This window comes from Pseudoliparis swirei, chromosome 12 (genome assembly GCF_029220125.1).
Source record: "Pseudoliparis swirei isolate HS2019 ecotype Mariana Trench chromosome 12, NWPU_hadal_v1, whole genome shotgun sequence".
In the NCBI taxonomy this organism is placed as follows: Eukaryota; Metazoa; Chordata; class Actinopteri; order Perciformes; family Liparidae; genus Pseudoliparis; species Pseudoliparis swirei.
In genome coordinates this window covers 17271095-17293259 of record NC_079399.1, presented here as the reverse complement: position 1 = coordinate 17293259, position 22165 = coordinate 17271095, and the positions used below count along the sequence as shown (strand labels likewise).

The window sequence follows — 22165 nt, the reverse complement described above, 5'->3', positions numbered from 1 at the left end:
TCTGGAGGAGACGTGATCCAGCGGGCTTGCTGAGCAGGTGTGATCACTTCACACTGATTATGAGACAGGTGTTTGTCGTGATACTCTTTCTTTCTGTTGTTGTGCTTATATTCTCAGCTGTTCAGGATTGATTCACAATTGGGCTAAAAACCGAAGTCAGTCCTGAAGTCTCAATAGTTCGGTGTGCAACGTTAATCCGTCCATTAAAACGTGGCTTCATCTCATTTTTCGAGGAGGTTGCTATATTGGTCCGTGTTACAGACTGTTATATTGGTAAATTAACAGGCATTTTAGAGATGTGTTTGGCTCTCTGAAGCAGTTCCTGTCCAGCTAAAGACAGTACACAACATTTCACTCCTCACACATCCTGATTTCATTCAATTAAATTCTGTTTATTTTGGCTGCACTATCCCCAAGTTTTGATTGGCAACTTTGTTTGACATCTATTTCCTCTCAACCCATTATTATAAAATAAAAATATACTTTGACAGGTCTTGTGGAGCTGTTTTACTATGTTTTATGTTTTTTTTTAAATTAATGAATGTAAAGAAGGGCATTGGAAAAGAAAACATGTCCAGAGTCAAGAATGAATAAAGGATTAAACTCAGAGCAACTTAGAATTTAACTGAGAAGAAAACAGCTAAACATCCAAAACTGTTCTCCAGCTCGCCTTGAATAAGTGAAGCCGAGTGAGAGTTGTTGTAGTGGCCTATCATGGCCACAAGAGGGCGCCATGCGACACCTGAAGGCGCCATTCAGATGATTGTGTATTTCTGCCCCCGGTTGGTACAAGTTGGTAGGAAGCAGAATATTTCTCCCAAACTGAGGACTGACTCATGCACTCTACTAATTAAATTATAACTGAATGATATTGTTGTGTCGATGGTTACATAATTTTGCATTCAGGCAATACACACATAACTGGAAACGCAGCATACCTCTTCCCTTAAATGGGAAACACCTGAATTGACGCTTGGTCTCGTCATCAATAATGCTGCATTCAGGTGCCATGTTTTATAATAGAAAATGCCTCATCTTTAGATGGTGTAGTATAATTACATATAATTTATAACTATTTAAAGTGCCCATGTGATGGCCCCCAGATTATATGACTTAATGTCTTGCTCTTACTTGAAATAACATTTACTAATATATCAGAATTTTATACTATAAAGAGAAACAAAGTTATACTTGCGGTCCCTGAATCGCAGTGGCGGGCTGTGCATTTTCTACATCGGCCTATAATGCCGTCTAATGTAAGATATTAGTTCACCAATGTTCCGGTGCGGGGCTTTTATTGCGAAGGAGGAGACAGAAAGAGAGGAGTTGTGGATTGTGAGTCGTATTCACATGACACTGCAACAAGTGAAATAAAATGTTACATGAAGCGCAAAACCTACAAGTACACGACTGCAGAGTGCAGATACACAAATACGCGCATGGCGGGATGCTGCGTCATTAATGGACAATGCTTGTAGTCCACACCACCGTAATAATCACAATGACAAGAACACAATTACAAGAACCAGTCACTTATATATAACAAAACAATCAGACAGAACTGTGGCACTAAAATGCCTCACACTCAATAGAATCAGAAATAACCATGGAGGGTTATAATTAGTGTCGTTACGAGATGTGCCGAGGCTTCGAAGCGTGTGTCGAGTAATGGAGGGGGCGTTTCCTCGAAGCGCGTATCGAGGCTTGCTTCATCTCTTTGTGTTTTTGCTCTCCTACAGACCAGGCTCCAAGAACCTCAAACCAGACGCCTTGTCCCGTCAGTTCCAGCCGGAGAGCTCCCCTCTTCATCCTGAAGGTATCCTCCATCCGGAGTGTGTTGTCGGTGCAGTAATCTGGGAGGTGGAGGACAGGGTAAAACGCTCCAACGCCGAACATCCTGCTCCCTTTGCTTGTCCGGTTAACCGGTTGTTTGTTCCTGCTCACCTCCGCCCGCAGGTGCTCCAGTGGGGTCACTCTTCTCGCCTTGCTTGCCATCCCGGGATCCGACGCACACTAGCAATGCTCAAGCAACGCTTGTGGTGGCCGTCCATGGAGGAGGACACCAAGGGATTTGTTGGTGCTTGCCAAGTCTGCGCCAGCACAAGACCTCCGCAAGGCTGCCTCTGGTCTCCTCCACCTCTACCACTTCCGCACGCCCATGGTCCCATATCGCATTGGATTTTGTAACCGCCTACCCACCTCCAGTGGTAACACAGTTATTCTGACAGTCATTGATCGATTCTCCAAATCTGCCCGGCTTATCCCACTGACAAAATTGCCTACCGCCAAGGAAATGGGCGAGATTCTGTTACAGGAGGTGTTTCGTGTCCACGGTCTGCCCATAGATGTGGTCTCCGACCGTGGCCCACAATTCACCTCTCGCTTTTGGGCCGAGTTTTGCAGGCTACTGGGGGCCACAGTCAGCTTGTCGTCTGGGTACCATCCGCAATCTAATGGACAGGCGGAGCGCATGAACCAGGAGATGGAGACAGCGTTACGATGCCTCTCCTCCGCAACCCGCAATCCTGGTCCAAGGAACTTCTGTGGGTCGAGTATGCCCACAACACCCTTCCCAGCTCAGCCACAGGGCTCTCGCCCTTCCAGTGTGCCCGTGGATATCAGCCCCCACTCTTCCCGGAGCAGGAACTCGAGGCCAGTGTTCCTTCTGTCCAGGCGTTTATCCAGCGGTGCCGACGACTTGGAGGCAGGCCCGCCCACGCTGATGCGCACTTCCGAGCGCTACAAACGGTCGGCCAACAGACGTCGCCTCCCTGCACCTCAGTATGCTCCAGGACAACGGGTCTGGCTGTCTACATGGGACCTTCCCCTCAGAGTGGAGTCCAAGAAACTGGCTCCTCGTTTCGTGGGCCCGTTTCCGGTGTCGCGGGTCATTAATCCTGCAGCCATCCGGCTGCGTCTACCACCAGCCATGAGAGTTCACCCCACCTTCCACGTCTCCAGGGTTAAACCTGTCGAGGAAAGCCCGCTTCACCCCGCCCCCAGACCCCCACCACCCCCCCAGCTCCTCGACGGGGATCCTATCTACATGGTCCGTCGCCTGCTCAAATCTCTGCGACGGGGTAGGGGACTTCAATACCTCATGGATTGGGAGGGCTATGGGCTGGAGGAACGACAATGGGTTCCCACTCGCGACATTCTGGACCCCTCCCTGATCACTGTCTTCCACCGTGCTCATCCGGACCAGCCCAGTGGGACGTCAAGGGCCGTCCCTAGAAGGGGAGGTTCTGTCACAAATTCCCCACCTTCCTAGTTAAATTCATCCTGCTTACACGTTTAATTAACTCTCCTGTCATTCCAGATCCTGTCATCCTCACCTGATTGTCCCTCATTCCCTTCACCTGGTCCTCACGTCCTTCTCACCTGCAGCCCATCCCCTCGTTAGTCCCTCATTCCCTTCACCTGGTCCTCACGTCCTTCTTACCTGCAGCCCATCCCCTCGTTAGTCCCTCATTCCCTTCACCTGGTCCTCACGCCCTTCTCACCTGCAGCCCATCCCCTCATTAGTCCCTCACTATTTAGCTCCCTCACTTCCACTTGTCCTCTGCCAGATTGTCTTGTGTGTCAGCGCCAAACCTTCCAGCGTTATTAGAGTTTATTCCTGACCTGTCTGTTACGACCCTGTTTGCCTGTTAACCCGACTCAAGATTTTGCCTGCCCCTTTTTTGGATTTGTTGCCCTGTTGGACTGACTACCTGGTTTTGACCCTGCCTGAAACATACAGTAAACTGCCTCCTCCTGCATTCCTGTGTTTGTCGTGCTTTTGGGTTCCAGTACCTGTAACCCTTACACACTTAGTGTTAGTTAGTTTCCTTGAGACGCAGGGATGAAAGGAGGGAGTGATCTTCTTCCACAGGGATGCTGAATGATAATGAGTAATAATTAAAATGTTGTACAATGTTTGTTTACATAGAGGGTCAAAATAAAAGGCTTTTACATGGTTGTTTATACTATTGGATAAGTATAAAAGGAGGGATTGTTAAGTTGTAATAGTTTATTTTGATAACATCTGCAGAGGTCTTATGTTTTAAATTAATACATAGAGAAAGATATATTAGGGAGAATATTGTTATTAATGTATTATGAAGCATAGGGGTAATGTTTACTCTATGCAAATGTAAATGGCAAGAATTAATGTATGTTGCATGAGAGTGACTGTATGTTATTATTATAGATTGACGAAGCCTGTTTTCCATCATCTGCGAAGTGCCCAGTTTCAGAATACTCTACAGCGTATTGCATCTATTCCGGTTGCCAAGCTTAGCAGCGAGCATGACTGTTTCCTCTCCCGTTCCCTCTTGCTCAGTGTGTCTCAGAAAATTAGAATATTGTGATAAAGTTCTTTATTTTCTGTAATGCAATTAAAAAAACAAAAATGTCATGCATTCTGGATTCATTACAAATCAACTGAAATATTGCAAGCCTTTTATTCTTTTAATATTGCTGATTATGGCTTACAGCTTAAGAAAACTCTAAAATCCTATCTCATAAAATTTTAATATTTCCTCAGACCAAGTAAAAAAAAAGATTTATAACAGCTGAGTGTTTGTCAAGGCTCAGGAAACCCTTGCAGGTGTTTCGAGTTAATTAGACAATTCAAGTGATTTGTTTAATACCCTACTAGTATACTTTTTCATGATATTCTAATATTTAGAGATAGGATATTTGAGTTTTCTTAAGCTGTAAACCATAATCAGCAATAAATCAGAATAAAAGGCTTGCAATATTTCAGTTGATTTGTAATGAATCCAGAATGCATGACAGTTTTGTTTTTTTAATTGCATTACAGAAAATAAAGAACTTCATCACAATATTCTAATTTTCTGAGACAGTCCTGTATAGTGATTCCCCTGCCTCCTTTAGTGATAAGGATACATGTAACAAGTGTAGTTCATTTGCTAGGTTGGAGGCAGTTCTAAGTGGGTTAGATGCACGGCTCCGCACCATCGAAGCTCAGACAGCTACGCTAGTTAGCCCCGCCCTCTCCCCTCACTGGTGCGAAGCTCATAGACGTAGCTTCTGCTAGCTGTTCCCCGGCAGTCGCCGCGCAGCCGGATCGCTGGATAACTGTTCGCAAGAGTAGACAGGATCTCGCTGTGCACCAGCCTCGGCCGCTTCACGTTTCTAACCGGTTCTCCCCACTCAGCGACACACCCGCTGAGGAACACACTCTGGTTATCGGGAGCTCCATAGTCAGGAACGTGAAGTTAGCGAAGATTGCGAAGGCAATGACTCCCGACTACGCCGGTTGGAGGTCACTAAAATCAATGTGGAATCTGTGTGTGCTTATGCCAAGACCATGTCGGACAATATCGCTTTCTCTGGTCCCCTCCCCAATTTAATGAATGACGAAATGTACAGCCGGATGTCATCATTCAACCGCTGGCTGTCGAGGTGGTGCCCAGCGGACAATGTGGGCTACGTAGATAACTGGAAGACTTTCTGGGAGAAAGCTCATCTCATGAAGAGAGACTGTATTCATCACACTTTGGATGGAGCGGGTCTCATTTCTGCAAACATGACCAAGTTGATCAACGGACTGCCATATCTGTGACAACGCAGGGTTCATGTCAGAAAGCAGAAACAGAGTAGCCCCATGACCATGTCACCCCTGTCACTCCTGTCACCCAGTGTCCCCCCATAGCACATCCCTCCCCGTCTCACCCAGTCCCCCCAGAGCTCCATAGAGACTGTGTCTGTCCCACGGCCACTTGAACTTAAATTAATTATATAAAAAATAAGCAAAAGAGGAGTCATCCAAAATAACCTCATAAAAGTTACCACGAATTCAGCAGTGCAACACAACAGGAGAATTAAATGTGGACTCCTAAATATTAGATCTCTTTCATCTAAAGCTGTATTAGTAAATGATTTAATATCAGATAATCACATTGATTTATCTTGTCTGACTGAAACCTGGCTGAGTCATGAAGAATATGTCAGCCTAAATGAATCGACTCCAAGTCATATTAATACTCACATTCCTCGAGGCGTTCAACTAATCTGGAAGAATCCCGCTTAGATTGGCGAGATAGTCTTAAAATATATAAGAAGGCCCTCCGTAATGCCAGAGCAGCCTATTACTCATCAGTAATAGAGAAAAATAAAAACAACCCCAGGTTTCTCTTCAGCACTGTAGCCAGGCTGACAGAGAGTCACAGCTCTGTGGAGCCGAGTATTCCTATAGACCTCAGTGGTAATGACTTTATGAACTTCTTTAATGAAAAGATTGTAACTATTAGGGACAAGATTAATAATCTCTTGCCCTTAACCAGTGCCAATCTGTCCTCAAGTGGAATGGCCTTGGAAACCGCTGTATGCCCTGGTGTATATTTGGAGGGCTTTTCTCCCATCAACCTTGACCAACTTTCTACTTCTAAACCGTCTACGTCTCTTGGACTCCATCCCGACAAGACTGCTTAAAGACGTTCTGTCTTTAATTGGCAGCTCTATTAGATATTGTGTCTTTGCTAACAGGCCTTGTACCACATTCCTTCAAAGTAGCTGTCATTAAACCTCTCCTGAAGAAGCCCACTCTGGATGCAGAGGTGTTGGCAATCTACAGACCGATCTCTAGCCTCCCCTTCCTCTCCAAGATCCTTGAGAAAGTGGTCGAAAACCAGTTGTGTGATTTTCTACATCATAAGTTTATTTGATGAGTTTGTCAGGATTTAGAAAACACAGCACTGAGACGGCACTGGTGAAAATTACAAATGACCTAATGGCATCAGATGAAGGACTCATCTCTGTACTGGTCTTGTTAGACCTTAGTGCTGCGTTCGACACTATTGACCATAACATCCTATTAGAGAGACTGGAGCAGTCGATTGGCATTTCAGGCACCGCACGAAGTTAGTTTAAATCCTATTTATCAGATCGATCCGTTTGTATTTGTAAACGATGACGCCTCGATGCCCACCAGCGTTAGTCACGGAGTTCCACAAGGTTCTGTGCTTGGGCCAATTTTATTTACCTTATATATATATATGCTTCCTTTGGGCAATATTATCAGGAAACACTCCATAAACTTTCATTGTTATGCAGATGATACTCAATTATATCTATTGATCAAACCAGCTCACTAAAATTCAAGCGTGTCTTAAAGACATAAAAAACATGGATGACCTGCAACTTATTGATGTTAAACTTTGACAAAACTGAAGTAATTTTACTCGGCCCTGAGCACCTCAGAGATCAATTATCTGGTGATGTGGTTTCTGTAGATGGCATTGCCCTGGCATCCAACACCACTGTAAAGAAGCGTGGCGTTATCTTGGATCGGAACTTGTCCTTTATCTTAAAAAGTACGATGGGAGCCAGAGCCTTCAGTTATCAAGCTCCTCGTTTTTGGACCCAGCTTCCACCTTCAGTCTGGGAGGCAGACACAGTCACCTCATTTAAGAGTGGACTCAAGACTTTCCTCTTTGACAGAGCGTAGTTAGGGCCGAATCAGGTTTGCCCTGGTCCGGCCCCTTGATATGCTGCTATAGGCCAATAGGCTGCTGGGGGACATTTTAGGATACACTGAGCACCTCACTCCTCTACTTATGGATGAATTTGCATCTCTATTGCACATTACAAACTTTGCTTTCTCCCTGAACTATTTTGACTTCAGTCCGATGGACCCTATGAGATGTCATAGATCCTGCCTGATGGATCATGGAATATTCCTACTACCAACTATTCATAGATTGTGTTAGTGCTTTATTTGTAAATGTTGAGAATATTTATACAATACAGCCCTGACATCACATGTAGGTATATTATTGCCAAAAACTAAATGTACAATAAACTTTTGCGACATGTTACATTTTGTGTAACAGTAAAATAGTTGAAGGACAAAGCATTTAAATTAATTGTAAACTGTAGGTAATGTTTTATGCCCTCTTTAAGTGACACATTCTGCAGCCCTTAGGTCTACAGTCAGAGCTGAGACTCTCAAAGCTGCTTCTACATGCTCGGTTGAGCCAAGGAAAATAGTAACATCTCCCAGATGACCCGAGGGTCCTGATAATGTGTAACGTACAAATGTAAACAAACGCAATTTAATTTAGGCCCGAGACCATTTAGTAATTTTATAGGAGCGTCCAGAACCATCAGGTCTAGTGTGATGCAGTTAGTTCAGCAGCTACAGGTGGCGAGAAACAACAAGGCAGATTTCATGCATTTTATTAAATCTCACAATGCAGGTCAGTAAATTAAGCTCATTGGGGTTACATCCGATCATCTGGAAGAAATAAAGTACTTTTAGCATTAACAGCATGAGAAACAAAAAGAAAAATACAAGTCCTAAAAGGAAGAGAATCTCTTGTATTGTTGGGACACTCCCGTCTGCCATGACCGACACTAAACAGAGCTATGAGATGACAGTGGAGTGAAGAACTTACCACAGTGATAGAGTTTGTTTAGTCTCTTGATATCCAGATCGCTGAGGTGTGTTCGCTGACCCATGTCCGCCCCACTCTGCTTGGGCACCACAGTCTGACTCCCATCTTGACTGAAGAAATACCTGCAATAAAACCAACTTGCTGTTAAACATAGCCAAAGCAACTTGATCTATAATAATTATCCAAAAAGAATAAAAGCCAAAAACATGATTATTGTATGTAGATGACATGCATCATTAGAAGGGTCCAACTAAATGAGGCAATGACTTACGGCCCATAGTGCATTATGGAGTTGATGTCATACGGCAGGTTCTGAGTGTTTCCCTGTTGCACCTTGAAGTTTGATTCTTTCCCTTTAAAGCAGAAATGACCAATTCATTTAGTCTTGTGCAGTCACAATCATACAGTAGCTTTGTCCAAAGGTTTCATACCAATCTTCTACATTTCAATGCACATTTTCATAGTCTAAAGAACTGATTGTGAAGCCTTTAATAAAAATAAACTGGATAAAATGCACACCCAGACAATTTACAAATTTGAGGACGCGTCCCACCTGGCACGATGTTCTCCCACTGCACCGTGATGTGCTCGTCCCGGTCCTCACGGGTGTGTTCGTGGTGCAGACCCAGAGCGTGAATGAGCTCATGGCAGAGGTTCCCCACTCTACACTTGCTGCTGTAATACAGCGGCTGGTCTCCTCCTTGACAACCGACGAAGGAGGCGCAGCTGGAGAGAGACAGAAGCCGGCGGGGCGAGAGACGAGTTACAGTACCAACAAAAAGCCTTCTTCAGGCGAGCACCACTATTGACATTAAACATCATCTTCTCACCAGCCATACGCCTCAATGTTTGTAGGATGTGATCTACCTGATAATGTCCACTTCAACATAAGGGAGGAGAGTTTAATCTATGAAGTTCAACAGCATCTTCCCATGAATTAGTGTCCTCATTAGACACATTACAGTTAGTGGAACTATACTAGCATTCACTACTGAAGACCAACTGCTTGTGTACAGGGACAAGTCAATCAGACTCATAACATGGTCCAAGAGATGTGATCACACCAATTCCATTTAACCTACTTGCAGTACAATTATATTTCCAATTTAAAAAATACAGCTAAACTTATTTTTAAAGCAGAGTTGCTTTTACCATGACAACATGTAAGTGATGATATTCCCTCTGTGAATCAATTTTGCAATTTGAAAAGTGCATTTATGAATCTAGATCATTTAAAAAAGGGCATATGCATGCGCATTTGGCAGCTTGGCTAAATACAATTGACAAAATATTCTTTGCGATATGGATGAACTCACCCTTTGCCATCTTCGATGTTGAGGACGTTGAACTCCGTGGTGTGCGGTACGAAGCGAATGCAGGAGACATCCGATATCATCTTGAAGGCAGCGAGGATGTTATCCTTTCGGTCGGCTGTTGCGCGAGAGAAAAAAAAGTTATATTCTCTGCACTCTCATTGGTCAGATACGTTGAAGCAACAAAAACCCACCCAGCGCATCACTGATGGTGTACGGCATGATGGCGTCCGACCACACAGTCTGTACAGCGTTCCTGTCCTCCTGGAACTTAAGACGGACATCACTACTAGTGTCACACAACTCCGGTTTTAGTGCGTTAATGAGAATAAAATCTCAAGTGCATTTCCCCTAATGCTGTTGATATTCCTAAAGTCTCCATCTTACCAGAGTCAACATATCTCCCTCTTCGACATTTTGATTGTCTTCAAGTTCTACGACACAATGAAAAAAGTCCCTGTTGAAAACAGTCGTTTCTAGAAGTAAATGTGTTGTCGTTTGTAGAAGTACATATATTTAACATATCAAGTCTACCTTCTGCACTGGTCTGCTGTTGCTCAAGCATTGAAGTCACCGTACCTGCAGAAATCGGAGAATTTTAAATCGCATCCTTTATAAAATAAATATAACTTAAAGAAAATGTATATAAATGTCATCGACCTGCCTGAGGACCAGTCCCATTCTGGGTGTGATTTACAGAGACCATGTCAACTGAATGAAAAAAATATATAATTCTGGTCATTTAAATCATTTTGTAATTAATGTTGGCATGTAGGTTACATTGTGAGTAAAACATACAAGACTTGGCTGGCATCGTCACATTAAGCAGAGAAGTTACATTATCTGTTGAAAGAAAGTCAAACATTTGTATATTAAGTGTACTAAATAAATGAATAAAGTGCACATCAGTCTAGCGAACACACACCTGTGGCCTCCTGGGTTGGATGAACAGGCACACCACCAACAGCTGCAAGGAGAGAGCATATGATAATGATTATCAGATCATCACAATACAGAGTTTGAAGGCTTCAGTTTCTTACCAGTGACCATGCAGATGAAAACCAGAAACCACATAGTGAAGCAGGACCTCAACAAAGACAGGAGCAGTGCTCACTAAACACCTCGGCCAAACCTTTATCTGGAGGAGACGTGATCAGCGGGCTTGCTGAGCAGGTGTGATCACTTCACACTGATTATGAGACAGGTGTTTGTCGTTATACTCTTTCTTTCTGTTGTTGTGCTTCTATTCTCAGCTGAAGTCTTGATAGTTCGGTGCAACGTTAAACCGTCCATTAAAATAGGGCTTCATCTCGTTTCTCAAGGAGGTTTCAGTGGATGTGATGGGGGACAAAGTCCATCCATCCAGTTGTGTGAAAACTTGGATATTCAATTCAATTCAGTTTATTTCATATAGCCCAATATCAAAAATTACGAATTTGCCTCATTGGGCTTTACAATCTGTACACATACGACATCCCTGTCCCAGGACCTCACAACAAAAACTCCCAAGAAATAGAAAAAAAACTTTTACAGGGAACAAAAGGAAGAAACCTTCAGGAGAGCAACAGAGGAGGATCCCTCTCCAGGATGGACAGAAGCAATATATGTCATGTGCACAGAAGGAATCATTCCAGAGTTACAACACATTCAATGAATATGACAGAATTTATGAATAGTTCGGAGTCGACATGGACCACGATCCCGAAAAAATAGAGGGGATATGAGCCCTCCTCAGTCTAAAGTAGACAGATGAAGGTAAAGCTTCCGCCACCTCTGATTCAGCATCTTACAATTACACACATTTGTAAACATTTATTGTTCTTAAATTTGTATTCCTCTTCAACTCTCATACCTACTTGACTTCGTAATTAACTTAAACAAATTGTTATTATCAATTGTCATAAACATAAATACATGACCAATGTTTCAGAGCAGTGGGCTTCCTCCAGCCACTCTGGAGAAACTCAAACTTTGGAAGACTTTCTTTGGCATACTAGAACTGTGGAAGCCACATTTAGCTTTAAATACATTGTGTAATAGTGTAATAATAATAAATACTTTTATAGCATTATTCTAATAATATGAGCGTTTTTCACAGAATATTTAAACTATTTCCCGACTTCTCACCCAGAGAACACAGGTATAAAAATCATGTCTGAAATGCATATCACCTAATTAATTCCAGAGGTTTATACATTTATAAAAAAATATTCCACAAAAGAGGTGGGAAGAGGGGGAAAAATACCCGAGATAACAGTAAATAATAAAAGTTGATATATAGGAGAATACATATTTAAAAACCAACAGAATTTTTAAGAGCACAACTGTATTATTTTCTATGAGATATTATTTTTTATTATCACCTGGCCTAACATGTAGTGTTTTCCTTATCATAAATAATGCTACTGTAAAGAGGCTGCAGAAAATGTTGCTCAAACTACCCAACTTTCAGTTGTCAATGAAATTGGAGAAAGAAACTGTATTGACATTTAAATAAGGATGGAGGCTCTTTCATTAGGAAATAGGGTCATATTTAATTTTAGAAATCATAAAACAAACTTAATTTCCCTATTAAAGATCCATAAATCAAAAACTAGACAACTTGAACACCATGTTCACAAGTTTGCACTGACGAAGCAGTCTTTATCTCCCGAGATGGAGCCTCTTCTCTCCAACGGGTGTGGCCCGGTGACTTTGACTGACGGTAAACGCAAAGTAACTTCTGCAGAGCAGAAGACCAAAACATCACGTTCTTCGATGGCAACATCAAACAAATTCTGGAAGATGGCAAAGTGGTGAGCTGTGTGCCGGCCTTTGTTCCTTTCACACACGTTTACAGACATTGTACTATTTCCTCCATGGTTTTATTTTGTCTTTTGACCTGATCACTCAAAGATGTGAATTGTCACGGGAAGATTAGTATCAGTGGCGTCCTTTAGGCTAAAACATCCGGGGCTAAAGCCCTAAAGCTAAAGCTCCGGATGTTTTCTAATTAGTCCCGAATGTTAATTAAAAAAAAGAAAGAAAAAAAGATTTGGCACACAAGTGGTTAACACCTCCAGGTCGCACGTGACGTCATTCACCCAAAACAGCGGAGTCAGGCTGGCAGCAGGCGCACGTAACAGCACGCTGCTGTCTGAGAGTGTATCTATGTCTAAAAATTTCGCTGCTTCACTCATCTGCTTCACTCTTCTGGGCTAAGCCCCAGATGTATCAAAATCCTAGAGATGCCCCTGATTAGTATGAACCCAATACGATGAACGGTAAACGCAAAGTAACTTCTGCAGAGCAGAAGACCAAAACATCACGTTCTTCAATGGCGACATCAAACAAATTCTGGAAGATGGCAAAGTGGTGAGCTGTGTGCCGGCCTTTGTTCCTTTCACACACGTTTACAGACATTGTACTATTTCCTCCATGGTTTTATTTTGTCTTTTGACCTGATCACTCAAAGATGTGAATTGTCACGGGAAGATTAGTATGAACCCAATAGCACGACTCAAGAGACAGAACTGCAAATAATGATCTTTACTTGTATTTCGGTGCTGTATTTACCCGATAACAGATGTGTAGATTTTCTACATTTGGATCAATCAGATGTATTACTAGCTCCTCCTACTGTCAGCCATCTGACAGGTTTATGTACAAGTGGGACAATGGTTGTTAGAAGCATTGCACGCTATCTGTCCATGTCCCTGAATGCATCATCTCTCTCTTCCGGTAAGCGTATTGCATCTATTCCAGTTGTCAAGCTTAGCAGCGAGCATGACTGTTTCCTCTCCGTTCCCTCTTGCTCAGTGTGTCACATGTATAGTGATTCCCCTGCCTCCTTTAGTGATAAGGATACATGTAACAAGTGTAGTTCATTTGCTAGGTTGGAGGCAGTTCTAAGTGGGTTAGATGCACGGCTCCGCACCATCGAAGCTCAGACAGCTACGCTAGTTAGCCCCGCCTCTCCCTCACTGGTGCGAAGCTAATAGACGTAGCTTCTGCTAGCTGTTCCCCGGCAGTCGCTGCGCAGCCGGATCGCTGGATAAATGTTCGCAAGAGTAGACAGGATCTCGCCAGCACCAGCCTCGCCGCTTCACGTTTCTAACCGGTTCTCCCACTCAGCGACACACCCGCTGAGGAACACACTCTGGTTATCGGGAGCTCCATAGTCAGCAACGTGAAGTTAGCGGCCACGGTCCACAGTCGTGTGCCTCCGGGGCCAGAGTGGGCGACATCGAGGCCAGTTTAAAGCTGCTGGCTAAGGATAAGCGTAGATACAGTAAGATTGTAATACACGCGGTTGGAGGTCACTAAAATCAATGTGGAATCTGTGTGCTTATGCCAAGACCATGTCGGACAACATCGCTTTATCTGATCCTCCCCAATTTAATCAATGATGAAATGTACAGCCGGATGTCATCATTCAACCGCTGGCTGTCGAGGTGGTGCCCAGCGGACAATGTGGGCTACATAGATAACTGGAAGACTTTCTGGGAGAAACCTCATCTCATGAAGAGAGGCATTCATCCCACTTTGGATGGAGCGGGTCTCATTTCTGCAAACATGACCAAGTTGATCAACGGACTGCCATATCTGTGACAACGCAGGGTTCATGTCAGAAAGCAGAAACAGAGTAGCCCCATGACCCTGATCGTGTTTACATGCATTCGAATAACTGGCTTAGTCGGACTGAAATCGAATTATCCATTTCATGTAAACACCTTTGTTCGACTATGTGCGGTCCGACTACGATCCGATTAACACCCCTGGATAACTCGATCTGATCCGGTTGATAATTCGACTATCGCGGCATGTAACGGTGAATTGGATTAGGAACTGGACTTTGCGTCTTTGCGCATGCTTGAGATCCCGCCCTCCTCCCCTCTCTCTACCATGTCGTGACCCGGAAGCTGAAAGAGGCGAAAGATACGATAATGTCACTATTAACATCATGCAAGAATAGTAGAGGATGTAGCCGCCTTGCTCTCTGTTCGCCATCTTTCTCGAAATGTTGATGTTGTTGTTGTTGGTTGTTGTTGGTAGTGGTGAAGAGGTCAAGCGGAAATGGCTGTATCACCACGAGTTGTAATGAAAACAGCGCCACCTATCGTATCGGATATGACATGCTTTGCCAATGATTGAATTACTCACTGCCATGTATATTGGGATAATAGCAGATCCCCAAAAGAGAGCATAGTCGACTAAAGATTCGAATTATACCATCATGTAAACGCACTGCCTGTCACCCTGTCACCCAGTGCCCCCCCCCCCTCCCATAGCACATTCCTCCCCCGCCCCCTCTCACCCGTTCCCCCCAGAGGTCCATAGAGACTGTGTCGGTCCCACGGCCACTTGAACTTAAATTGATTATATCAAAAATAAGCAGAAGAGGAGTCATCCAAAATAACCTTTTAAAAGTTAACACCACTAATTCAGCGGTGCAACACAACAGGAGAATTCAATGTGGACTCCTAAATATTAGATCTCTGTCATCTAAAGCTGTATTAGTACATGATTTAATATCAGATAATCACATTGATTTATGTTGTCTTACTGAGACCTGGCTGAGCCATGAAGAATATGTCAGCCTAAATCAATCGACTCCTCCAAGTCATATTAATACTCACCAGCCGCGGAGGTGGAGTAGCAGCCATCTTTGACTCGAGCCTATTAATAAATCCTAAACCTAAATTAAACTACAACTCATTTGAAAGCCTTGTTCTTAGTCTTTCACATCCAACCTGGAAAACATTACAGACAATTCTATTTGTGATACTGTACCGGCCAGCAGGTCCATATTCAGAGTTTAAATCTGAATTCTCAGAGTTTATATCAAGTTTAGTTCTTAAAACTGATTAAGTTATTATTGTAGGAGATTTTAATATTCATGTGGATGTTGATAATGATTGCCTTAGTGGTGCATTCATCTCATTGTTGGACTCGATCGGCTTCTGTCAGAGAGTACAGAAACCCACTCACTGCTTTGGCCATACCCTTGATCTTGTTCTTACATATGGCATTTGAAGGTCTTCCCACAGAATATCCTGTTCTGTCAGACCACAACCTCATAACTTTTGTGTTTATACTACCGGAGTGTACACCGTTAGTCAAAAGTTTCTCCACCAGATGTCTAACTGACAGTGCTGTAGCTAAATTTAAAGAAGTGATTCCTTAATATTCTCTTGCCCTTAACCAGTGCCAATCTGTCCTCAAGTGGAATGGCCTTGGAAACCGCTGTATGCCCTGGTGTATATTTGGATGGCTTTTCTCCCATCAACCGTTACCAATTATCTTCAACGATTTCTACTTCTAACACGTCTACCTGTCTCTTGGACCCCATCCCGACGAGGCTGCTGAAAGACGTTTTGCCTTTAATTGGCAGCTCTCTATTAGATATTATTAATGTGTCTTTGTTAACAGGCCACGTACCACATTCCTTCAAAGTGGCTGTTATTAAACCTCTCCTGAAGAAGCCCACTCTGGATCCAGAGGTATTGGCTAACTACAGACCGATCTCTAACCTCCCTTTCCTCTCCAAGATCCTTGAGAATGTGGTCGCAAATCAGTTGTGCGACTTTCTACATCATAATAGTTTATTTGAGAAATTTCAATCAGGATTTAGAAAACACCACAGCAACGAGACAGCACTGGTGAAAATTACAAATGACCTCTTAATGGCAGCAGATAAAGGACTCCTCTCTGTCCTGGTCTTGTTAGACCTTAGTGCTGCATTCGACACCATTGACCATGACATCCTATGACAGAGACTGGAGCAGTCGATTGGCATTTCAGGCACGGCACTAATTTGGTTTAAGTCCTATTTATCAGATCGATCTCAATTTGTATTTGTAAACGATGAAGCCTCGATAACCACCAATGTTAATCACGGAGTTCCACAAGGTTCTGTGCTTGGACCAATTTAATTTACCTTATACATGCTTCCTTTGGGCAATATTATCAGGAAACACTCCATAAACTTTCATTGTTATGCAGATGATACTCAACTATATCTATCGATAAAACCAGAGGAGAGCAACCAACTCGGTAAAATTCAAGCATGTCTTAAAGACATAAAAACATGGATGACCTGCAACGTCTTGATGTTAAACTCAGACAAAACCGAAGTAATTTTAATCGGCCCTGAGCACCTCAGAGATCAATTATCTGGTGATGTGGTTTCTGTAGACGGCATTGCCCTGGCATCCAACACCACTGTAAAGAATCTTGGCGTTATCTTTGATCGGGTCTTGTCCTTTAACTCCCACGTAAAGCAAATCTCAAGGACTGCATTCTTTCATCTACGTAATATTGCAAAAATTAGGCACATCTTGTCTCAAAAAGATGCAGAAAAATTGGTTCACATGTTCGTTACTTCGAGACTAGATTACTGCAACTCCTTATTATCAGGCTGCTCTAATAAATCTCTTAGGTCCCTCCAGTTGATCCAGAATGCTGCAGCTCGTATTCTCACTAAAACTAAGAAAAGGGATCACATCACTCCTGCACTAGCTGCTCTGCACTGGCTCCCAGTAAAATCAAGAATCACTTTTAAAATTCTTCTCTTAACGTACAAAGCCTTTATTGGTGATGCACCATCATATCTCAAGGAGCTTGTAGTACCATATTGCCCCACTCGAGAGCTACGCTCACTAAATGCGGGACTACTTGTAGTTCCTAGAGTTTTAAAAGTAGAATGGGAGCCAGAGCCTTTAGTTATCAAGCTCCTCTTCTATGGAACCAGCTTCCACCTTCAGTCCGGGAGGCAGACACAGTCACCTCGTTTAAGAGTCGACTTAAGACTTTCCTCTTTGACAGAGCTTATAGTTAGGGCTGAATCAGGTTCACCTGGTCCAGCCCCTTGATATGCTGCTATAGGCTTATAGCTGCCGGGGGACGTTTTAGGATGCACTGAGCACCTATCTCCTCTTTTTTCTCTCCTTAGGGATGAACAAATAAACAAATTGAATTGAATTGCATTTGATTCAATACGTCTCAATATAACGGAGGACTCCTGGTCTAACTTGATTGATCATCTTGTTGATAGTGCCACAGGCTCACTGAGTGACACTGGACTCGATAGCCCCTCTGAAGAAGAAGACAGTGAGGCAGAGGAGGTTTCTCCCTGGTATAACCCTCAGACCCGCAAACTAAAGCAAACATCATGAAAGCTTGAAAGCATATGGCATTCAACTAATCTGGAAGAATCCCACTTAGTTTGGCGAGATAGTCTTAAAATATATAAGAAGGCCCTCCGTAATGCCAGAGCAGCCTATTACTCATCAGTTAGAGAAAAATAAGAACAACCCCAGGTTTCTCTTTAGCACTGTAGCCAGGCTGACAGAGTCACAGCTCTGTGGAGCCGAGTATTCCTATAGACCTCAGTGGTAATGACTTTATGAACTTCTTTAATGAAGAGATTCTAACTATTAGAGGCAAGATTAATAATCTCTTGCCCTTAACCAGTGCCGATCTGTCCTCAAGTGGAGTGGCCTTGGAAACCGCTGTATGCCCTGGTGTATATTTGGATGGCTTTTCTCCCATCAACCTTGACCAACTTTCTTCACCGGTTTCTACTTCTAAACCGTCTACGTCTCTTGGACTCCATCCCGACAAGACTGCTTAAAGACATTCTGTCTTTAATTGGCAGCTCTATTAGATTTTAATGTGTCTTTGCTAACAGGCCTTGTACCACATTCCTTCAAAGTAGCTGTCATTAAACCTCTCCTGAAGAAGCCCACTCTGGATCCAGAGGTGTTGGCAATCTACAGACCGATCTCTAGCCTCCCCTTCCTCTCCAACATCCTTGAGAAAGTGGTCAAAAACCAGTCTTGTGATTTTCTACATCATAAGTTTATTTGAGGAGTTTGTCAGGATTTAGAAAAGACCACAGCACCGAGACAACACTGGTGAAAATTACAAATGACATCAGATGAAGGACTCATCTCTGTACTGGTCTTGTTAGACCTTAGTGCTGCGTTTTACTCGGCCCTGAGCACCTCAGAGATCAATTATCTGGTGATGTGGTTTCTGTAGATGGCATTGCCCTGGCATCCAACACCAATGTAAAGAAGCTCGGCGTTATCTTGGATCGGGACTTGTCCTTTATCTTAAAAAGTAGGATGGGAGCCAGAGCCTTCAGTTATCAAGCTCCTCTTTTTTGGAACCAGCTTCCACCTTCAGTCCGGGAGGCAGACAGTCACCTCATTTAAGTAGACTCAAGACTTTCCTCTTTGACAGAGCTTAGTTAGGGCCGAATCAGGTTTGCCCTGGTCCGGCCCCTTGATATGCTGCTATAGGCCAATAGGCTGCTGGGGGACATTTTAGGATACACTGAGCACCTCACACCTCTTTTCTCTACTTATGGATGAATTTGCATCTCTATTGCACATTACAAACTTTGCTTTCTCCCTGGAGTAATTTTGACTTCAGTCCGATGGACCCTATGAGACGTCATAGATCCTGCCTGATGGATCATCGAGGTCTGGATCGTGGAATATGCCGACTACCAACTATTCATAGATTGTGTTGTTAGTGCTTTATTTGTAAATGTTGAGAATATTTATACAATACAGCCCTGACCGAGACCATTTAGTAATTTTATAGGAGCGTCCAGAACCATCAGGTCTAGTGTGATGCAGTTAGTTCAGCAGCTACAGGTGGTGAGAAACAACAAGGCAGATTTTATTAAATCTCACAATGCAGGTCAGTAAATGAAGCTCATTGGGGTTACATCCGATCATCTGGAAGAAAAAAAAAAAAAGTACTTTTAGCATTAACAGCATGAGAAAAAAAAATATACACAAGTCCTAAAAGGAAGAGAATCGCTTGTATTGTTGGCACACTCCCGTCTGCCATGACAGACACTAAACATAGTTATGAGACGACAGTGGAGTGAAGAACTTACCACAGTGATAGAGTTTGTTCAGTCTCTTGATGTCCAGATCGCTGAGGTGTGTTCGCTGACCCATGTCCGCCCCACTCTGCTTGGGCACCACAGTCTGACTCCCATCTTGACTGAAGAAATACCTGCAATAAAAACAACTTGCTGTTAAACATAGCCAAAGCAACTTGATCTATAATAATATCCAAAAAGAAAACGAGCCAAAAACATGATTATTGTATATAGATGACATGCATCATTAGAAGGGTCCAACTAAATGAGGCAATGACTTACGGCCCATAGTGCATTATGGAGTTGATGTCATACGGCAGGTTCTGAGTGTTTCCCTGTTGCACCTTGAAGTTTGATTCTTTCCCTTTAAAGCAGAAATGACCAATTCATTTAGTCTTGTGCAGTCACAATCATACAGTAGCTTTGTCCAAAAGTTTCATACCAATCTTCTACATTTCAATGCACATTTTGTAAATGTACATTTTCATAGTCTAAAGAATTGATTGCGATGCCTTTAATAAAAATAAACTGGATAAAATGCACACCCAGTCAAATTACAAATTTGAGGACGCGTCCCACCTGGCACGATGCTCTCCCACTGCACCGTGATGTGCTCGTCCCGGTCCTCGCGGGTGTGTTCGTGGTGCAGACCCAGAGCGTGAATGAGCTCATGGCAGAGGTTCCCCACTCTACACTTGCTGCTGTAATACAGCGGCTGTTCTCCTCCTTGACAACCGACGAAGGAGGCGCAGCTGGAGAGAGACAGAAGCCGGCGGGGCGAGAGACGAGTTACAGTACCACCAAAAAGCCTTCTTCAGGCGAGCACCACTATTGACATTAAACATCTTCTCACCAAGCCATACACCTCAATGTTTGTAGGATGTGATCTACCTGCTAATGTCCACTTCAACATAAGGGAGGAGAGTTTAATCTATAAAGTTCAGCAGCATCTTCCCATGAATAGTGTCCTCATTAGACACAGTACAGTTAGTGGAACTATACTAGCATTTACTACTGAAGACCAACTGCTTGTGTATAGGGACAAGTCAATCAGACTCATAACATGGTCCAAGAGAAGTGATCACAACAATCCCATTTAACCTACTTGCAGTACAATTATACTTCTCATAAAAATACAGCTAAACTTATTTCTAAAGCAGAGTTGGTTTTACCCATTACAACATTTAAGTGATGATATTCCTTCTGTGAATCAATTTTGCAATTTGAAAAGTGCATTTAAGAATCCAGATCATTTTAAATGGGCATGTGCATGCGTGTGTGGCGGCTTGGCTTAATACTACGAAGACAAAATATGCTTTGAGATATGGATGAACTCACCCTTTGCCATCTTCGATGTTGAGGACGTTGAACTCCGCGGTGTGCGGTACGAAGCGAATGCAGGACACATCCGATATCATCTTGAAGGCAGCGAGGATGTTATCCTTTCGGTCGGCTGTTGCGAGAGAAGAAAAAAAAAAAGTTATATTCTCTGCGCTCTTATTGGTCAGAGACATTGAAGCAACAAAAACCCACCCAGCGCATCACTGATGGTGTACGGCATGATGGCGTCCGACCACACAGTCTGTACAGCGTTCCTGTCCTCCTGGAACTTAAGACGGACATCACTACTAGTTTCACACAACTCGGGTTTTAGTGCATTAATGCGAATTTAAAAAAAAAAGTGCTATTCCCCTCATGCTGGAGATATTCCTAAATTCTCCATCTTACCAGAGTCAACATATCTCCCTCTTCGACATTTTGATTGTCTTCAAGTTCTACGACACAATGAAAAACATCACTGTTAAAAACAGTCGTTTCTAGAAGTAAATGTATTGTCGTTTATAGAAGTAAATATATTTAACATATCAAGTCTACCTTCTGCACTGGTCTGCTGTTGCTCAAGCATTGAAGTCGCCGTACCTGCAGAAATCAGAGAATTTTAAATCACATCCTTTATAAAATAAATATAACTTAAAGAACATGTATATAAATGGCACCGACCTGCCTCAGGACCAGTCCCATTCTGGGTGTGATTTACAGAGACCATGCCAACTGAATGAAAAAAATATATAATTCTGGTCATTTAAATCATTTTGTAATACATTTTATCATGTAGGTTACATTGTAAGTAAAACATACAAGACTTGGCTGGCATCATCACATTAAGCAGAGAAGTTACATTATCTGTTGAAAGAAAGTCAAATATTTATATATTAGTGTAGTAAATAAATGAATAAAGACCACATCAGTCTAGCAAACACACACCTGTGGCCTCCTGGGTTGGATGAACAGGCACACCACCAACGGCTGCAAGGAGAGGAATTGATAATGATTATCAGATCATCACAGCTAAGCACAATACAGAGTTTGAAGGCTTCAGTTCTTACCAGTGACCAAGCAGATGAAAACCAGAAACCACATAGTGAAGCAGGACCTCAACAAAGACAGGAGCAGTGCTCACTAAACGCCTCGGCCGAACCTTTATCTGAAGGAGACGTGATCCAGCGGGCTTGCTGAGCAGGTGTGATCACTTCACACTGATTATGAGACAGGTGTTTGTCGTG

At 43.0% G+C, this 22165-nt stretch overlaps 3 protein-coding genes across 4 annotated transcripts in view; 1 reads left to right on the top strand and 2 right to left on the bottom strand.

Annotated features, from left to right (window-relative positions):
* LOC130203038 (serine/arginine repetitive matrix protein 2-like) overlaps nucleotides 1–22165 on the top strand; it is a 132298-nt gene that overhangs the window by 69292 nt on the left and 40841 nt on the right. The window lies entirely within an intron of this gene.
* On the bottom strand, nucleotides 7344–10283 carry LOC130202956 (zinc metalloproteinase nas-4-like). The gene is made up of 8 exons (XM_056428852.1): nucleotides 10253–10283; nucleotides 10106–10152; nucleotides 9913–9988; nucleotides 9722–9836; nucleotides 8959–9131; nucleotides 8677–8758; nucleotides 8387–8527; nucleotides 7344–7389 (listed from the first exon to the last, which is right to left on the bottom strand). The coding sequence occupies exons 1-8, from the start codon at nucleotides 10281–10283 to the stop codon at nucleotides 7344–7346; spliced, it is 711 nt and encodes a 236-aa protein (XP_056284827.1).
* On the bottom strand, nucleotides 19388–22137 carry LOC130202255 (zinc metalloproteinase nas-4-like). Of its 2 annotated transcripts, XM_056427623.1 has the most exons (12): nucleotides 21989–22137; nucleotides 21867–21908; nucleotides 21741–21785; nucleotides 21603–21653; nucleotides 21477–21521; nucleotides 21330–21376; nucleotides 21135–21210; nucleotides 20940–21054; nucleotides 20181–20353; nucleotides 19884–19965; nucleotides 19614–19735; nucleotides 19388–19449 (listed from the first exon to the last, which is right to left on the bottom strand). In XM_056427623.1, the coding sequence occupies exons 1-12, from the start codon at nucleotides 22020–22022 to the stop codon at nucleotides 19436–19438; spliced, it is 846 nt and encodes a 281-aa protein (XP_056283598.1). In that variant the 5' UTR covers nucleotides 22023–22137; the 3' UTR covers nucleotides 19388–19435. The 2 variants fall into 2 exon arrangements, with proteins under 2 accessions (XP_056283598.1, XP_056283599.1); XM_056427624.1 differs by lacking the exon at nucleotides 21741–21785.

What these genes read in the sequence shown, in the direction of transcription:
- LOC130202255 (XM_056427623.1), bottom strand. Translation starts at nt 22,022, where the DNA reads ATGTGGTTTCTGGTTTTCATCTGCTTGGTCACTG. An exon ending in TGGGACTGGTCCTGAGGCAG is followed by an intron (nt 21,522 to 21,602) that starts GTCGGTGCCATT and finishes TGATTTCTGCAG; the next exon opens with GTACGGCGACTTCAATGCTT. An exon ending in GTGGGAGAGCATCGTGCCAG is followed by an intron (nt 19,966 to 20,180) that starts GTGGGACGCGTC and finishes TCTGCTTTAAAG; the next exon opens with GGAAAGAATCAAACTTCAAG.
- LOC130202956 (XM_056428852.1), bottom strand. Translation starts at nt 10,283, where the DNA reads ATGCTTGAGCAACAGCAGACCAGTGCAGAAG. An exon ending in TCCATAATGCACTATGGGCC is followed by an intron (nt 8,528 to 8,676) that starts GTAAGTCATTGC and finishes GTTTTATTGCAG; the next exon opens with GTATTTCTTCAGTCAAGATG. An exon ending in GGTAAGTTCTTCACTCCACT is followed by an intron (nt 7,390 to 8,386) that starts GTCATCTCATAG and finishes TCTGCCTCCCAG; the next exon opens with ACTGAAGGTGGAAGCTGGGT.